This window comes from Lycorma delicatula, chromosome 1 (assembly GCF_047948215.1).
Source record: "Lycorma delicatula isolate Av1 chromosome 1, ASM4794821v1, whole genome shotgun sequence".
NCBI classification, from domain to species: Eukaryota; Metazoa; Arthropoda; class Insecta; order Hemiptera; family Fulgoridae; genus Lycorma; species Lycorma delicatula.
Window position 1 is genome coordinate 335,689,888 of NC_134455.1, and position 17,975 is coordinate 335,707,862.

At 32.6% G+C, this 17,975-nt stretch overlaps 1 protein-coding gene across 2 annotated transcripts in view; it reads right to left on the reverse strand.

Annotated features, from left to right (window-relative positions):
• LOC142334287 (transcription factor A, mitochondrial-like) overlaps positions 1–17,975 on the reverse strand; it is a 40,235-nt gene that overhangs the window by 2,746 nt on the left and 19,514 nt on the right. The window contains exons 4-6 of one of the 2 annotated variants that reach the window (XR_012758820.1): positions 15,884–15,979; positions 11,794–11,991; positions 518–643 (exon numbers count right to left, since the gene is read on the reverse strand). Coding sequence is in view for 1 of the 2 variants with exons in the window: in XM_075382209.1 (XP_075238324.1) it covers positions 11,794–11,991; positions 15,884–15,979 (294 nt within the window). In the remaining variant the exon portion in view is untranslated. The remainder of the gene's footprint in view (positions 1–517; positions 644–11,793; positions 11,992–15,883; positions 15,980–17,975) is intronic. The other variant, XM_075382209.1, reaches the window with a different exon arrangement.

Below are 17,975 nucleotides of genomic sequence, written 5' to 3' on the forward strand. Positions count from 1 at the left end.
TTCTAAAAATCCCCCAAAAAAAGTCAAGAAAAACTATATATATATATACTATATACATAGTAATTAGATAAGTTAAATTTACCACATTAATTTCAAATAACTAGTTTTCTCGATATCTTGCATCTTCAGCTTGTACTAAACTATCTATTACATTAAGACATATTCTTTTAATTTTTTGCAATTTTATTTGAAATTATGTTTTATATTTTGAAATTTTAAATAACATGATGAGCATATTTGTAAATTTTGCATATATGTAAATTATGTTATAGTGTAACAGATACAGAATTTAATACCAAATGAAGATGTGGATACCGCAAAAACTAGTCATTGGAAATTAATACGGTAAGTTTAACTTATTTAATTACTGTGTTTTCGTGGTTATGTTACATATATTAAATTATTTTTTAAACATGTAATTCTTTTATTTAATGTTACATATTTAATTCATATTATTAAATGGATTTTTTCCATTATTTTCTCATCTAGAAATAATGAAATAAACACAGTTACATACCAAGACTTTGTTATAACTGGGACTTTCTATCAATTGTGCAAGGGATGTTTGATAAGTCCGTACAAAATCAAGAGATAGTGCTTGTAGTATAATGTTGAGATCATTTTTAGTTTCCTACATTTCCACCTGGAACAAGTGGGAAACCAAGTTTCAGTCAAGACATATTGATAATTCTGTTGCTGGCAATATTTTGAGTTGAATTAGTATTGTGATTTATCAAAAATGGAGGAGAGAATTTTGAACAAAAATTCTCCATTGATTAAAATAGTTCACAAGTGATTTGGTTATTTTCAGTGTGGTCATATGAGCATGATCGATGCTGATATGCTGATAGATAATAAGATTGAAACTGTGAGACAGCTAATATATGAGAGCATTCAATATTTATTGAACATCCCTAGTTAATTAATTATAATTGAGACAAACTGATGTGGAGAAAAAACTGTTCATTCAATGACAATGAAACTTTTTGAGGGTTAAGTTGGCAACCTTGGGAACACATTTAATCTGCTGTTTGATCATAATTAATCTAAACATAACCTCTTTGCTGATTTCAGAATTAAGCTCCATCTGAAACGTGTACGCCAGAAGAGCAATGTTCACTGATAAAATTTTTGCTATCAGGTGATACTGGCAGAAATTTACTCAAGAATGTTGAAACAGTATATGAAAAGTATTTAAACTACAATAACATGTATAAGTGGGTGGATGAGTTAAATTCAGACAGAAGAAGTGTGACTGATCTCCATTGCCCTGGAAGACCAGCTAAAGTTTTGACTACCACACTGCAAAATCACATAACTAATCTTATTTGTGAAGTCAAAATTTCCCAAATTGCTAGTTTCAATATTAGTATAGGAATCGTACATTCAATTACATATGATGTGCTGAATTATCGCAAAATGTGTTCGAGATGGGTTCCAAGACAGTTGACTCAAACCCATAAAGACACCTGGATTCGCATTTTATCTGAGCTCAAAGAACGGTTTGAAGCGGAAGGTGAATGACTTTCTAGATTTTACAATAACCTGTGATGAAACATGGATACACCATTTCGAGCCCAAATCCAAATAGTAAAGTCTTGAGTGGAAACAGTCAGATTCAACCACCAAAATAAATTTGAAACTCACACGTCAGCTGATAGTGATGTTGACGGTCTTGTAGGATTCGCAAGGCCCAATTATTAATGACTATTTAGAAGAACAATGTACCGTGAACAGTGAATACTAACATGCTCCAATTGAAAGTGAGACTCGTGATAAGGTGAAAATGTCAAGGTGCTCTCTCAAAAGGTGTGATTCTCTTGCATGAAAATGCGTGCCCCCACATTGGTCAAGAGAATGGGAGAAACACTTGAGAAGTTGGGTTAGGAGGTGTTGCCACAACCTAGTAACTTTTGGGAGGTTTTTTGCACCTAGTAACTTGCATACATCACTACCAACCTGAAATCAAGTAACAATCACAACAGTGGGTTGTAATCCAGGAACTCGATTCAAAGAAGGCAAAAAACATTCCATCAGCAGGAAGATGATGGCTACAGTTCTTTGGGATGCTTGAGGTATTCTTCTCATTGACTTTCTGCAGAGAGGGAAAATGATAACTGAACAACAGTATGCACCTTTACTGGATTTCTAAATGAGGAGTTAAAGGGAAAATGATCATATTTTATGAAAAAGAAGATTCTTTTTCACAAAGGCAATACACCAGGTATACCTTCTGTGACTGTGACAGCAAAACTGTTCAATTCGCTAAAAAATTCTTCCACATCCAGCCTGTTTGCCAGTGCTAACAACTTCAAACCATTAAACTGTACATAGTAGGTCTGAAAATTTCCCAAACTAAACTTCTATAGTCGATACAAGTAGCATTATCTCCTGGAAAACTAAAGAACTATGTAGTACTATGTGTGATGAGTGTGTACAAAATTTCATCATATTTCGTCACTCCAGTCTTTAGTTATATTCAGCCACATATGTTGTGTTCGTGTGACCTTGTGGAACAGAGAAGCACAATAAAATTTTGTTTTAGATTTCAAAAATCTTTTAAGCCGCATCTCATACTACAACATACAATGTGGAGGAAGTGATTTAAAGATGACAGAGTTGTTGGATAACAACGAGCCAAGCGGCCATCAACAGTTGTTCATGACAAAAACGTTCCAAAAATGTGTGTGTTCCTGCTCAAACAACTTCATCTTACCCTTCGGGCCATAGCAGAACAGCTACACATTGGTAAAGATGTAGTACATACAATTCTAAGAGAAAAAATGAAACGCCAAAAGGTGTGATCTCATTTCGTTCCACTCTTCTTGACTGAAGAACAAAAACAGGTGCATCTTTCTTGCACTCAAGACTTTGTTCAAACTGCTGATAGCGACCGGAATTTTTGAAAATAATTGTAACAGGGGATGAAAGCTGGTGCATCTTGTATGATTTGCAAACGAAGCATCAATGTTCTGCTTGGTTGAGTCCTGGAGCACAAAGACCGGCAAAAGTCAGGCAGAAAAAATCAATAGTGCAAACAATGTTGATTGCATTCTTCAACTCAAAGGGCCTGATTCATCATGAATTTGTCCCAACTGGTCAAACCAGTTGGTCAAGAATCACTGTCTTATCCCACTCGCCCTATTCATCCAACTTAGCTCCAGCAGGCTATTTTCTGTTCCTGAAACTCAAGTTGAAGATAAATGACCGCTTTTTTTATGACATTCCCGCCATCCAAAGGGCTTGCATCAAGCAGTTGAATGCAATCCCACAGTGACAGAGATTTCTCCAGAGCGTCTGATGGGCTCTACCAGTGCTGCAATGAGTGTATAACTACAGAAGGGTTCTATGTAGGGGGCATATGTGAGTAAATAAAATTTGTTTATCTTTAAATCTGTATTTTTATTTAATTTAGTTCAGCAACTTTTCAGACATACAGTATATGAACAAGTAGGTTGTTAGAAAGAAATGTGCACAAAATGATGATGTTATTGCAGAAATATTGATTTTGAAAACTGGATAAATTATACTTGATGGATGGGATCAAAAAACTTAAACATTTTTTGGCTAAGAATATAGACTTGAAAGATATATGTTAAAAAAAGCCTTCTTTATTTATGAATACACTTCTCAAACACACTTTGAAATATGTTATAATCTGACACAGGTTTCTAAGATCACATCTGATATCTGTGCACTTCAGTGTATTCATAATAAAGTTTATATCTGTGTTTATTTTGAAAAGCTGGATTGCCATTTTCTATCATCTGTTGTTAGTTTATTGATACTGTTATGATATCAATAAAGCGAATGAATACCTCTTGAAATATAGTTCATGGTATTTTAAGTCGTTGATTAATGTCATATGTTGTAGTAGTCATAAGAAAATTGTAAATAATAAAAGTTAATGCTTATTGCTGCTGATATTCGCTGTTCATGAACAACCTTTTACAGGTTATGGGCCCAGATATGCCTGAACAATTATTATAAGAAGGTGATGTTTTTAGATAAAAATAAGACCAAGCAAATAATCTATAAAGTGTCAGGTCATTTGTTTCATAGTCAGAATAATATCAAGTGTGAATATTAACATACCCGTTTTTCAAAAACTAATTTTAACAGAAGTTGAGATCTAATCACTATTAGAAAAAAGAATAAGTTGAATGGATGTTGGATGAAGACATCCAATGGATATAACTAAGAAAAAGGATTTTCTCATTTAAGATTTGAAAGCGAAGGTCAGAGTAATATAAGGTGTTACTGAAAAACATTTGGATATAATTAAGAACACTAATACGACAAAAGAAATGGTGTTGACTCTATAGTCGATATTTGTTCTTTTAAGTGCATTTAGTAAACTGACTTTGTACAGAAAATTGAAAAATTTAAAGCATAGTCATAAAGATAATTTAAAAGATTATTTTCTAAGGTTTGATAACACAAGTTTGAACGAAAAAGTTGGATTCCAAGATTAATGAATCGGATAAGGTGTCATCTGTTGCTTTCATTATCAAAAGAATACAATACAGAAATAACAGCTTTAAAGAGACAAAAATTGATTTTGTAAAAGCAAGTTTATCAGATGAGATAAAATTAAAAGCAAAGTCCTCTTCAAATTAAGATCAGATTCTAAAGTAAGCTTCAAAGCATGTAGTAATAGTAATTGTTGTACGATTGTGGTGGTAGAAAACACTATGTGGTCCAGTGTCCAACGAAAAATATTCTTGAAGTTAAAAGAAGTGTTAGGGGGTTCATTATGTAGGTGGTCGTCATAGTGGGCAATATAGAAGTGGCAAAAGTAGAGTAACAAACTTTGCACAAAATTTGTCTGAAATATCTTTTATAGCTAGTAAAGAAAATATTGGATCATTTGTGTATTCATTATAAATTCAGAGTCAAGTATATGTTGAAAAGGAGCTCAAAGATGAAATGCTTGATATAGGAACATTAGATCAAAAAGTAACTATTTATAGTGCATACAAATGGTGAATCAACAAGTAACTATTTATAGTGCGTACAAATGGTGAAGTGATGAAAGCCACTGACAATGGTAAACTAACAATTTCCTGTGAAAACAAAATTATAACCATAGACGTATCGATTACTTGATCTAAAGCATAATCTGTTTTCTTTCAGTAAGTTGCCGTCAAAGAATTATCAGTTGATATTTGACAAAAATTATATGTTAAATGGATTTAATTAAAAAATATTTTGTAACTATGTAAAAGGCATATGCATTAAAAGACAACAATATCTTGAAAACAGAAAGACAGTATCGCGTTGTATCATTCAAAGAAAATGTCTGGCATCATCGTTTGGAGCATTTAAATTATGAAGACTGCTAGATGGAACTGCTTTTCAAAAATGAAAAATGTATGGTGTTTGGAAGGTAAATCAACTAGGCTTCCTTTTTACAGGAAAGATAAATAACTAAACATATTGGAGTATTAATACATTCTGATATTTATGGATCTGTCAATCTACTAACATAAAATGATGAAAAAATATTTTTAAGTCACTGTTAACGACTCAATTTGCAATTGGTCATCTAATGAAGAAGAAACAAACTTAATTGATTAGAATGGACAATGGTGGTGAGTTCAGTTATTCTTTTAAAAGTTATGCCAGGTCTAAAGGTATTACATTAGAATAAAATAAGAGTTACAGCCCACATATGAATAGGAAGTCTGAATGAATGAATCAGACCCTACTTAACATGGTTAACACTACATTGATAAGACTCAGGTGTTTCTAAATTTTTGTGAGGTGATGCATTAAGATGCAGTGTATAGGAACTAAAGATCCCCTTCATCAGTTCTAGCAAAGGGTGTTTTACTCTATCTCTTCTGTGGAATGGATGACAAGATAAAAATAAGAATACTTGGTTGTAACACATGTTACAAGATCTGGAAGAAAGGTAGCAATGCCAGTTATCTGTATGACTATAAACTGTACATGACATACTGCCTGTTATCACTTATGAAGATGCTGCTATCTGATTGGAAAACTGCTATTAGAAATGAACTAGATTTTGAAAAAAGCTTGGTATGAGCGTGAATCAAATTTAAACAGTAATTTTGAGTTTCTACGCAGCAAGCAGTTCTGAGCTGGATGGGAGAGTGGGGGGTTAATGTTCGGTGTGTTAGAGAGGGAGCTTGGTTAGCTTCTCTGCTCTGTTCTGTTGCCAGTACAGCCATGAGTGAGCAAGAGGTTCCGTCATCTGTTACACAACATATAATCATAAAGGTTTTTAACAAATGAAGGGGTTAAACCTGTGGAAATTCTAACTCGTTTAAAGGTACAGTTTTGGGGACATTGCACTGCCACAGAACCGAGTGTATATATGGGCCAGACAATTTAAGGGCAGTGAGAAAGTGTAGACAATGAAAGTCATGATCGACTCCCAAGGTCAAGTCTCACAGCTGACAACATCCCTGCTGTTTAAGAGCTTATCAAAAGTGATCGCCAGTTCACTATTGAAGAAATCGTGTCAGAAGTGAGAATCAGTTATGGGAATACTCAATCCATTATCACTGATCATCTTGGCTTTATAAAAATTAGTGCTTGATGGGTTTCAAGGTTTTGACTGAAAATCAAAAACAGGTCAGGTTGGAGATCTGTGAGAGTCTTCTGAATCGATTTCGACAAGAAGAGGATGATTTTTTGAGGTGCACTGTCACATGTGATGAGACATGGGTCCATCATTACACTCTGGAGTCAAAAATGGTGAGTAAGAAGTGGCAAACGAAGGATGAAGACTGTCCAGTGAAGGCCATAACCTGTCTTAGTCAGCCGGAAAAGTTCTTGCAATGATTTTTTTTTACTCAAGGGATGTTTTACTCATTGATTTTCTTCACAATCGATGAATGGTGAATGCGGATTACTACTGCCAGCAGCTACAGTCAACAAAAGACAGGGTATGCCCATCAGAGATGTCATCCTTCTCCAAGACAACGCCAAAATTTTGGCAAGGAATAAATTTGAAAAAATACACTGGGAAACCCTCAACACTCTCCCTACAGTTCAGATTTGTCCCCTTGTAACTGTTTTTTGTTTGTGCCCTTGAAAGAATCGCTTGGAGGAGAATGATTTAGAAACAATGAAGATGTCGAGGAGCACGTGCAGAATTGGTTGATGACCATGATATAACAAATTTACCGTCGAGTGTTTCTTAGGAATGCACTTCAGTAGAGCAAATTATTGTTTAACTGAAGTAAAAAGCAAGATAATTAATTAACAAGTTAATAAGGGAATTTAATATGGAAAATTGTCAAAGCTTAGCTACACAATGGAGATTAGATTTCAAATTGAAGAATCAGAATTGAATATTACTACTATTCCTTATTGTTGGCAAGCGAGTACTCTATTGTATATAGCTGCAATGACATGATCAGATTTGTCATTTATAGTTTCTCTGTTGAATTGTGTTTTGCACAAGGCTACCAGTCAAACTTAGCAAGCAACGAAGTGCGTCCTTAAGTGCTAACAGCAATCTAGGATTGAAATTTAAAAAGAGTGAAGGAAGAATATTTATTTATTCCAATTCTGATTGCAGAAATGATAAAACATCAAGGAAAAGCTAAGGTTTTATAGCTTTTGATGGTGTAAATCTTATTAGATGGTTTTATAAAAAACAGTCTTGCATAACAATCTCTAATATGGAGGCATAATACTGTGCAGTATCTGTTGCAGTTCAAGAACTAGTAAATTTAAAGGGAGTGTTATGTGAATTTAATGAATCACATAGTGAAAGTTTTATAGTTAAAGTAAGATAACTGCGCTACTTCAATGGTAAAAATGTTTTAAAACTCAAAACATGCTAAGCATACAGATATTAAAATGCACTTTATGTCAAGACTTATATGCAAAGAACATTTATAGGTATTGAGTATGTAGAAAGTTACCATTATGTGGTTGATGTAATGACAAAACCCCTGTGTAAAGAAAAAATTATTAAACATAGGAAAAGCTGTTCTCAATCATGATTAAATTACTGGTATTGTAAATTGATTGTTAAAAAAGGTTTAGGTTAAGTTTTTTATTGATCAAGACTTTCACTATAGTTATTAAACTGTTAATCAGTACACTACCTGAAACATTAATAAAATGGCCTTTGTTAATTAGACAAGTTTCAGTTCAATGAGTTTGAATTAGAAGGTAGTTACAATTTTTTTTGTGTTTTTGTAGGTTATGTATTTTAAGCTAAGATTTGTATGTATACAAATACTTATTTACTTATTATTCCTGTTCAATTAATAATTTAATAACTGTAAACAAATTATCAATTGAGGGGAAGTATTGGTGTTAGTATATCAATACTGTATAATATCAATAAAGAGAATTAGTACCTCTTGATATACAGTTCAATTTATTTTAAATTGTTGGTTAGTGTCATATGCTGTAGTAGTCGTAAGAAAAACATGTCTTATTCATTTAATCAATAATAAAAGTTAATGCTTATTGCAGTTGATATTCGTTCTTCATTAACAACCTTTTACATCATCTACATTCTTATTTTTATTATTTTACGATTAATGAATTTCTCACTATAAGTATTTTCCAATTAATATGACAAGGAATTGTTTTTTGTATTATTGTAAGTTACTGCACTTCTGAACTATATTAATTTTAGGTAATAGAAAGTGTTTCATATTGTTATTTGTTAATAGAATATTTAAAGAATTAAATTAATAATAAAGCAAAGGATGTGTGGAAATAAAAACAAGTTTTACTAAAATTATAGAATAAAAAAATACTCAATTAAGTCGCAACATCTTTACTTTTTTTTTTTTAGATAATTACAATAATTTGTTGAAGGAAACTATATAAAAAAATAAGGTAATAATTAACTTCAATAAAGCTATGAAAAAAAATTACAGTTTCCATTTTAATGACCTTCATATATAACATAAGAGAAATTGAGGATAAAGTATTATTTAGATACTACTAGCTAAACATGTTAGTATATAACTGGTAATAAAGGCTAAGTAAAACTTACATACAGATCTTGTTTTTCCAAGAATGAGAGGCTTTCTTTAAATAAAAAAATTACAATAATGAATTAACAAGAACAATTCAGTTACTGACAATACATTTGAAGAAAACCAGAATTCAGTTGGAGAATGCACGCTTTATTTATTCATTTTTACTTCCTTGTATGAAGTAAATGAAGAAGTACTGTGATCACGAAAAATTTCGGTTTTCAGATTTCAATGGAAATATCCATATTGACCATTCCTGAATCGAGACTAGTTTCAGCATGATGTCTCTACGTACATATATACCCAAAAGTTTGAGTAATTTGAGTAATTTCGCACACGAACCATTGCTGGTACGACCTGCTGCCGCTAGATGTGGCTAACAGTACTCTTTGTGAATCAGTGTTCCAACAGCTGTGACAGTGAGAGGCTACATTATTGACTTTCATGTGGTTATGTAACGTTGTGATTTACTGCTTCGGCGAAGTTCTAAATGGCAAATTTTAAAGAGCAGAGAACCTGCATCAAATTTTGCTTCATGCTTAAAAAAATGGTGCACACACCCATCACATGCTTGTGGAAGCATTTGGTGACAATGCTATGAGTAAAAGTAAAACTTTTTTGTGGTACAAACGATTCAAAAATGGACGAACAACAATCGATGACGATGAGTGTTCAGGAAGACCATCAACAAGCGCTACACCGGAAAACATCGCGAATGTGCGAGAGGCTATTGTTGCAGACCGTAGACAAACAATCCATGATGTTTGTGCAATTGTACAAATGTCATATGGGTCCGTGCAACGTTATCTTGTCGGACAATTTGAACATGAGATGCATTGCTGCAAAATTCATACCCAGACTGTTGAACAGCGACCAGAAACAAAATCGCGCAGCTGTCTGTAGTGAATTGAAAAATTCAGCAAGAGATGACCCTAACTTCATCTCCAACATCATAACTGGTGATGAGACATGGTTTTACAGGTATGACCCTGAAACTAAGCAGCAGTCGTTGCAGTGGAAGTTGCAAAGTTCACTGCGGCCAAAAAAAGCACGCCAAGTTCGCAGCAACTTGAAGTCCATGATGATTATTTTTTCGACATCAAAGGCATTATCCATAAGGAATTGGTTCCTTGTGGTCAAACTGTTAACGGGATGTTCTATTGTGAAGTTTTGAAGCGGTTACGTGAAAGCATTAGGCGCTAACGTTCAGATCTGTGGGGTAACAACAGCTGGGTTTTGCACCATGACAACGCGCGCCCGCGCATACATCACTAGCCGTTCAAAATTTCTTAGCTTCCAAAAAGACGATAGTGATTTCCCACCCACCCTATTCGCCACGTGCGACTTTTTTCTCTTTCCGAAAATAAAATTTTAATTGGAAGGACGTCAATTTAACACAATTGAGGAGATTCAGGCAGAAACGCAGAACATGCTTCGAACACTTACACTTGCAGACTTCCAGGGATGCATGGAATCATGGGAAAAACACTAGAATCACTGTATCAATGCCCAAGGGGATTACTTCGAAGGAGACAGTGGAAATTATAAGTCATGGTAAGTTATTTTATTTTTATGGTAAAATTTTCTGAACTTTTGGGTAGCACCTCGTATCTCGCATAACTCAAAAACGATTAGCCGTAGGATGTTGAAATTTTGGATTTCAAACTGTTGTTATATGGTGTCCACATCAGATTTTTTTAATTCTGGAATTTCTGTTTAATTTTATTTACATTAATGTTAACTACAGAGTGACTGAAAAATAGACACTCACAAGAACAACATATACACTGAGGCATACATGCCCAATCTTTAATAAATTACAAGAAATTCTTATCTTTTAGTTCATTACTCCTCTGGTATTGTTGGACAATATACTACCTAAGTCAGAGTTTATCATCACTTCATTTATTTGTTTTTTGTTGCCAATAATTTAATCACTCTTTGGTTTGATATAATTCTTCTGATCTTAATTTGTATACACGTTCTCTAGTTTTCAAATTTTTTCTTTCCTTATCTTTTTATTCTTTCACTGGTCTTAACATTTTCTTCCTTTTTATATTTATCATCTTTTCTTAATCTTTTTATATTTCTTTGGTTTTAACATTTTCTTCCTCTTTATATCTATAATCTTCTCTAATTTTTTTTTATTCTTCCCTTGTTCTTAAAATTTTCTTCCTCTTCATATTCGTCTTCTTGTCATTTCTTTTTTGAGATATATTTCTTCGTGTATCTTTCTTTTTCCTGTGTGATTGTTTGTTTTTCATTTTTGATTATTCACCAAATAATCCAATAATAACTGAATATTTTACACCATAAGGTCAAAATTAATATTTATAACCAGTATACAGGAGTTCACTAAACAGAATAGTTTAATTATTTTTAACTTTTATTTATATGACACACCAGAAATCTGAAACTTTAGTTTATCAGCAATTCGTGAAGATATGAATAACACTGATCTAGTAATATGAGTAATAATGGGACTTTTACTCTATCCTAATATCTCATGTAAGATTGTTGAATTAATAATTGTATAAATATTTGATGTTAATAAAGACTAATATTTCAGCAATTGTGTAACTGTCCACTTATTAAAGAATTGGAGGATTGTATCTCACTTTAAAATGTAATAAGTTAAAATGAAGTGCAGGATTATATTTTTTAACTTACTGTTGTAAATAAAGTATTCCCTATAATAATGCAGCTTACACTGTATCACAACATCTTGAATACAGTGGCTAAAGATCCTTAAAACATCATTTAATCAAAGAATGAATAAAAGTAGTACTAGAAAGTTTTTCATTTAACTCACCTATTTCCTTAGTTTTGTTTTTGGTACAAGAACCTCTGTGCGAACAAGATCTACATGTCCAAGACTAATCATTTTCTCTTCCCATTTTTTTAGATTATCTAAATAATTTAACTTCAGACGTTTTGCTTCATTAACATATTTCTCTTTCTGCGATTCATGCATAATACTCCACTCTTTACTTAACATCTTCTGCCATTCCTAAGAAAAATTTTATAATTGAAAAATTAAATGTACATCACAACAAACAAAACTTGTAACTCTCTTTTCATCTCCTTCTAACTAATAATTAAAATCTATCAATTCACTAAATATTAGAGATAATATATATTAATAGCAACAACAAATAATTAAATAAGAGAAATTATTATTAATTGTAGAAATTGAATGAAAATATATATATGCAAATAAAATACTAATTAGAAAAGAGAAGCAATATTTTATAATTATTGTGAGTAAAATAAAGGAAGATAAGAATCCCACTACCTGGATGAGTGGTAAATTTCATACTTATGAAATGTAATTTCAGTATTCATTGATGCTAAAGGTCTTAGGTACAAATAAATAAAATAAACCCTAGAAGTGGCATCTATTAAATGATATAACCAAACTAGTTATTCCAAAACAGAGCAGTTATTTTGGTAGTTTTGCTAATTTGAAAATGTTGACTTTTTTCAAAGCCAAACAACCAAAAATATTATTATCACCACACAAATTAGCAGATGTTCAGATGATGATAATGACTTCTTGCTTTATGAGTGATCAGTTCAAAAAATCTTCAATCCTACAACATGTAGAAATCCAAATGCGAATACTCAACTTTCTAATAGTGCTTTTTATTTTGCTGATGGCACTGTCATTCAAAACAGACCACATAACAAAGAAACTCAAATAGACATTCAATTATGTGCCACATTTTATACTTTACATTCTACCACTACCGGTGCATATATATATATATATATATATATATATATATATATATATATATATATTACTTACAAGATAGGTTTTTATTACAATATTTTTATAAAACTTAAAAGAGAATATTTTGAACAAAAATCTGATATCGGAATATTCATGGAATTATTAACTCTTCATAAATATGCTTTCGCACAATAATAATTATTATTGCCACATTAATAATTATTTTTTTGCTGGAATGAACAGTCAGTATGTTTAAGTACTTTCCCTTTCCTCTTTCTGGTCTCAACCGTATCAAAGACTACAGATTTATCTGTTGAAGGATAATCTTCAGCATCAATCACATAGACCACTGTCATCAACCACATCCACAGTGGTACCAATAGTTTGTAGAATTAAATTCAAGGCTGAATATTTTGTATATAGCTTTATAGATTTCTATGAAAAACGTTTTTTGGTTAAATACATTGTATAGCACCAAAAAAAAAAACACTTTTAAAAAAAGGTAATATTTAAATAACATCTGGTAGATACACAAAGTGATTAATGAGATGGTTGACTGAAACAATATTTGAAAGTGTAGTAGAAGGAAAGAATGATAGTGGAAGACCAAGGCTCAAGTATGTTAATCAAATTATAAAGACATGGGATGTGGTACCTGTAGCGAATTAAAACGATTTACTGAAAATTGGGAAGACTAGAGATAAACTGCAAGCCAATCCTACAATTTTCAAAAAAAAAAAAAAAAATAAGAAGGCATCTGAGGTGGCAATATAAATGTTGTCCTTTGATAACTTAATTTTGAGGGAATGTTAACTATACTATTTTAAATCAGTATGTCAAATTTGTTTTAATACCATATTTTCATAATTTTATATCTTACCAATATTTACTTTTGAGTTGTTAACTTTAGATTAATTTAAAATCACATTTGTATATACTATTAAGTTTATACATTGTTTACGTCATTACGTAAAGTTGCGTTTATTCCAATGAATTCAAAGTTAGAGTTGGGTCTTGCTGTTACAGACTTGGTAAATTTTATTGCTCTCATTCATATGGGCTTGTCATTTGTACTTTTATAATAGGCTTGCTTTGGTTTTTGTTTTCGTTTTCGACACTCCTGGTGACCACCAGACTGTCTATTTCTGTCATCTATAGTGTCCACATACTCATATCTTACATTATTGTTGATATTATTGATATTATTATTGTATTATTATTTATTGCTTTCTTTCCACACACCCCTTTTTCTATCGTTCCCTTACAATACATGCACACACCGCTTGTCTTTTACACACACTCTATTTGTCATGTATTATTACAATTGATATGTTGATTTCAGCTGATATTTCTTGTATAATTTCTGTATAGAATTAAGTTATGTTTATTTTGTAATTTCATTCAGTTTTTTTAAGGTTATGATTTAAGATAAGGTTAAGTTGTTTTTCCTCTAATTAAAGTCCAATTTCTTTTGGCAAATACGAGCTGTGTGTCATTTTATTTTTGTTAACTTTCCCCAACATACATACTACAATCACTAAGAGATAAATATTAATAATTTTAAATAAAAATGAGATTCTGAAGTTATTTATTAAAACTGTATCAAAAAGTACACTTACATCATAGTTAATCTGACAGAATAAATTTCATATCATTAATGGAGGTGTAACATTTATTAATTAAAATATTAAAAAAAAATGTAAATACAAAAAAATATTATTTATCATGAAAAAAGAATGAGAATCAAAGTACGAGGTCTGTTTAAGAAATACGTAGACTGTTTGAATTGCTCGGGTCCAGCTGGTTCCAGTCAAATCCACTTGGCGTCACCATGTTCGTATAGATCAGCTAATTACAATGCAGTTTTTTGATTGCAAACATCATTATTAGTTGCTCAGCTATGCGGTTGTTTGTGAAGTGGGTTTTTTTCATTTGGCGGCTCTTAGAATGAGTGACTTGAATGAGCAGAGTTGCTGTGAAATTTTGTGTTAAACTCAAAAAATCTGCGAGTAAAACTTTTGATATGTTCAAGACGGCTTACGGTGATGTTGCTATGAAGCGTGCAAAATTTTTTAAGTGGTATGGTCGGTAGTCGATTGAAGATGATGAGCGTCCTGGACGTCCTTCCACGTCAACTGACGACTCACACATAGACAAAATCAACACCCTGGTTTGGGCAAATTGATGTCTGACCATCAGAAAGGTTGCTGAAGAGTGTAGGATCAGTTGGATCTTGTTACAAGATTTTGACGTTGCTGTGAAATTTGTTCCACGCCTGATGACAGACAACCAAAAAGCCCATTGCGTCCAGGCTCGTCAAGAATTGCTTAAACGTTCAGAAGAAGATGAAAAGTTCTTGTCGAGGATCATAACAGGTGATAAATGTTGGGTTATTGAAACAAAGGTTCAATCATCTCCCAGACCAAAAAAAGCTTCCCAAGTTTGTTCCAATGTGAAGGTGCCATTGACAGTTGTTTTTTATGCTCAGGGCGTAGTCACCATGAGTACCTCCTCCAAAACTCCAAAGTGAACCAGACTTACTACATTCAAGTTCCCAAACGTCTGCGGGATGCTATCCAACAGAAAAGACCAGAAATGTGGAACAGTGGTGACCGATTTTTTCATCACAACACTCCAGCCCATTTAGCCCTCAGAACTTGTGAGTTTTTGGCCAAATACTTGATCACTGTTCTTCCACACCCACCCTACTCACCTGACCTTGCTCCTTGTGACTTCTTCTTTTTCCTCAAACTCAAAAGACCTTTGAAAGGAAGAACAATTCCCAAGATTGAGACAAATGCGACGAAGGAACTAAAGAACATCACAAAAGAAGCGTTCCAGGGTTGTTTCCTAAAGTGGAAACACTGTTGGGATAAGTGTGTGCGTCCGGGAGGAGAGTACTTTGAAGGGGACCCAGACAAGTAACTTCTAAATAAAGTACATTTTGTTTTATGACATTAGTCTATGTATTTTTTGAACAGACCTCGTATATGACAAAGTTTCATTCTGCTGAATGTCATCTTAAAATGGAATGTAGAACTGTGAAAATATCACCAGCTTAAAATCCTTGAACACTTGTACAAAATTTACACTATCAATTATGAAATGTTTAATAATTTTATATATTAAAAATAATATTCAATATCAGTAGTATAAATAAACTTACTGTTAAGGAAGTGTCTCCTCTGGCGTTTATTCTAGACAGTGAGTATAATATATATGAAGATGGAGGTTTCTTTGGACGTTCAAAATCTTTAGCTTTCTGAAACATGACAAATATTACACATATTAATTTAACTAATTTGAAAGTTATAACTGTTAGAAATAGCAGTTTTAACCAGTTAATTGATGCTAGTTGATTGATTTAGAGTCATATATTCTAATAAGTCTAAATCCTTCTAATTTTATAACTTTCTCATTGATTACACGGGTAAACAAAAAAGAATTTTTTTTTGTCTCGGAAAGAAAAATATGTGATTCTGATAGTATTTTTTCTCCTGAATTCAAATACGATATCGGTTTTTCCCCATCATGCAAGTTTTCCAAGAGACAGGCATTTATAATTTCAAACATTTTAATACTTTCTGCATTCTTAACTACACAATATTCGAATTTGAATCGCCTATAAAGTAAGAACTGAATTTTCTGCTACATTTTGACTGTGGAGATCCCTCTTGATGGTCCAACATAATAGAATTCCATTTGCTTTGATACCTCTTTTCCATAGCTGAAATCTCCTGATGAAATTGTTCCCTGTGCTGATCACTCACTGCACCAAGATTTTCCGAGAAGAAATCTAGGTGTGAGTGCACAAAGTATACTTTTAAGGACATATTACAACCCAAATTTTTATAAGCTGTTATAAGATCGTTGACAATAACACGGTAATTTTTCACCTTTTGATTTCCCAAACAACTCTGAGTAACATCTTTGAATGCTTCACAAGCTGCTTTCTCCACTGGATTCTATAGGTCCTCAAACTTTTCATCATGCATCAGTGATTGTATTTGTGGACCCACAATGTATGTATGTACTTCTTTTGTATCACTAATTTTAAGAAATTTCTGTTTTAAATACATGAAACCAGGAGTATTGTCCATGGCCTTAACAAAATTCTCCATTAATTCTAGTTTGATAAGTAACAAAGGTATATACACATTTTCAGGATCACACAAAGGGTCATGTTTCACATTTTTCTGTTCAGAAATGAGTGATTCACATTTAGGCCATTCTTTTCTAATGAAATGGGTACTTCTGTCTCTACTGTCCCATTCAAATAAAAAACAACAGCACTTTGTGTAACCAAGCTGCAGACCAACAATAAGTGCAATTACCTTCAAATCACCAAAAGTTTTCCACTCATACTCACTATATTGAAGCTTTTCCAACATAAATTTAAAGTTTTCATATGTTTCTTTCATACTAGCAGAATGAACCACAGGTACTAATGGGAATTTATTGCCATTATGCAGAAGTATAACTTTTAAACTAACTTTAGAGGAATCAATGAACAAGCGCCATTCTGTTGGATTATGTTTATGTCACAAAGTGTCTTCATAAGAGAAGAAATGTCACTACAAAATACTAAGCCATTTTCTTCAGAAAAATAGATTTTAAATTCAGAATGACGATTAAGATAAGTAGTACATATCTTTGTATTCTTTTGAAGAAGATTCCTTCCTTTTAGCTGGAAAGCAAGCACTTCAGACTGTTTTTTGGATAATTTTAAATCTTGTATGTTATCATTAAGATTTTCTTGAGTCAGTAAATGAAACTCAGATAGACTGCTTTGTTCAAAAGTTGTATTGCCAGAATCTGTTTCTTTCTCTTTTTTACTTCCATCAGTCTCTGAACTATCGTTCTTCATCTAATGTCATATGTTCTGGGTGCTTTGGTATGGGCAAGTCTTCGCAGTATGGAACTGGCCTCATTGCAGATTGCATGTTGGGGTACACCACCGTACGTTTAGATTTTGACATAATCCCATTAATGTTTGTTAAGTAGAATTAACAGTCAGAAGAGTGATCTTTGTTCCCTCCAAATCATAGGGATAGCAAATGACATGCGACATATACCATTTTTCCATGCAGTGAGAAGCATAGAACACGATAAACAACAGATATAGTGGGGCCCAGGCCCTTGTTTGGTCCCCGATTTTACACCCAAAATAAAGTTCATAATACTTTTTTTACTAATGGAGTAAGGTTTCACCTTTGGGAGTTGAGCATCACTTCACCACTTCCATAACAAAAACTGTT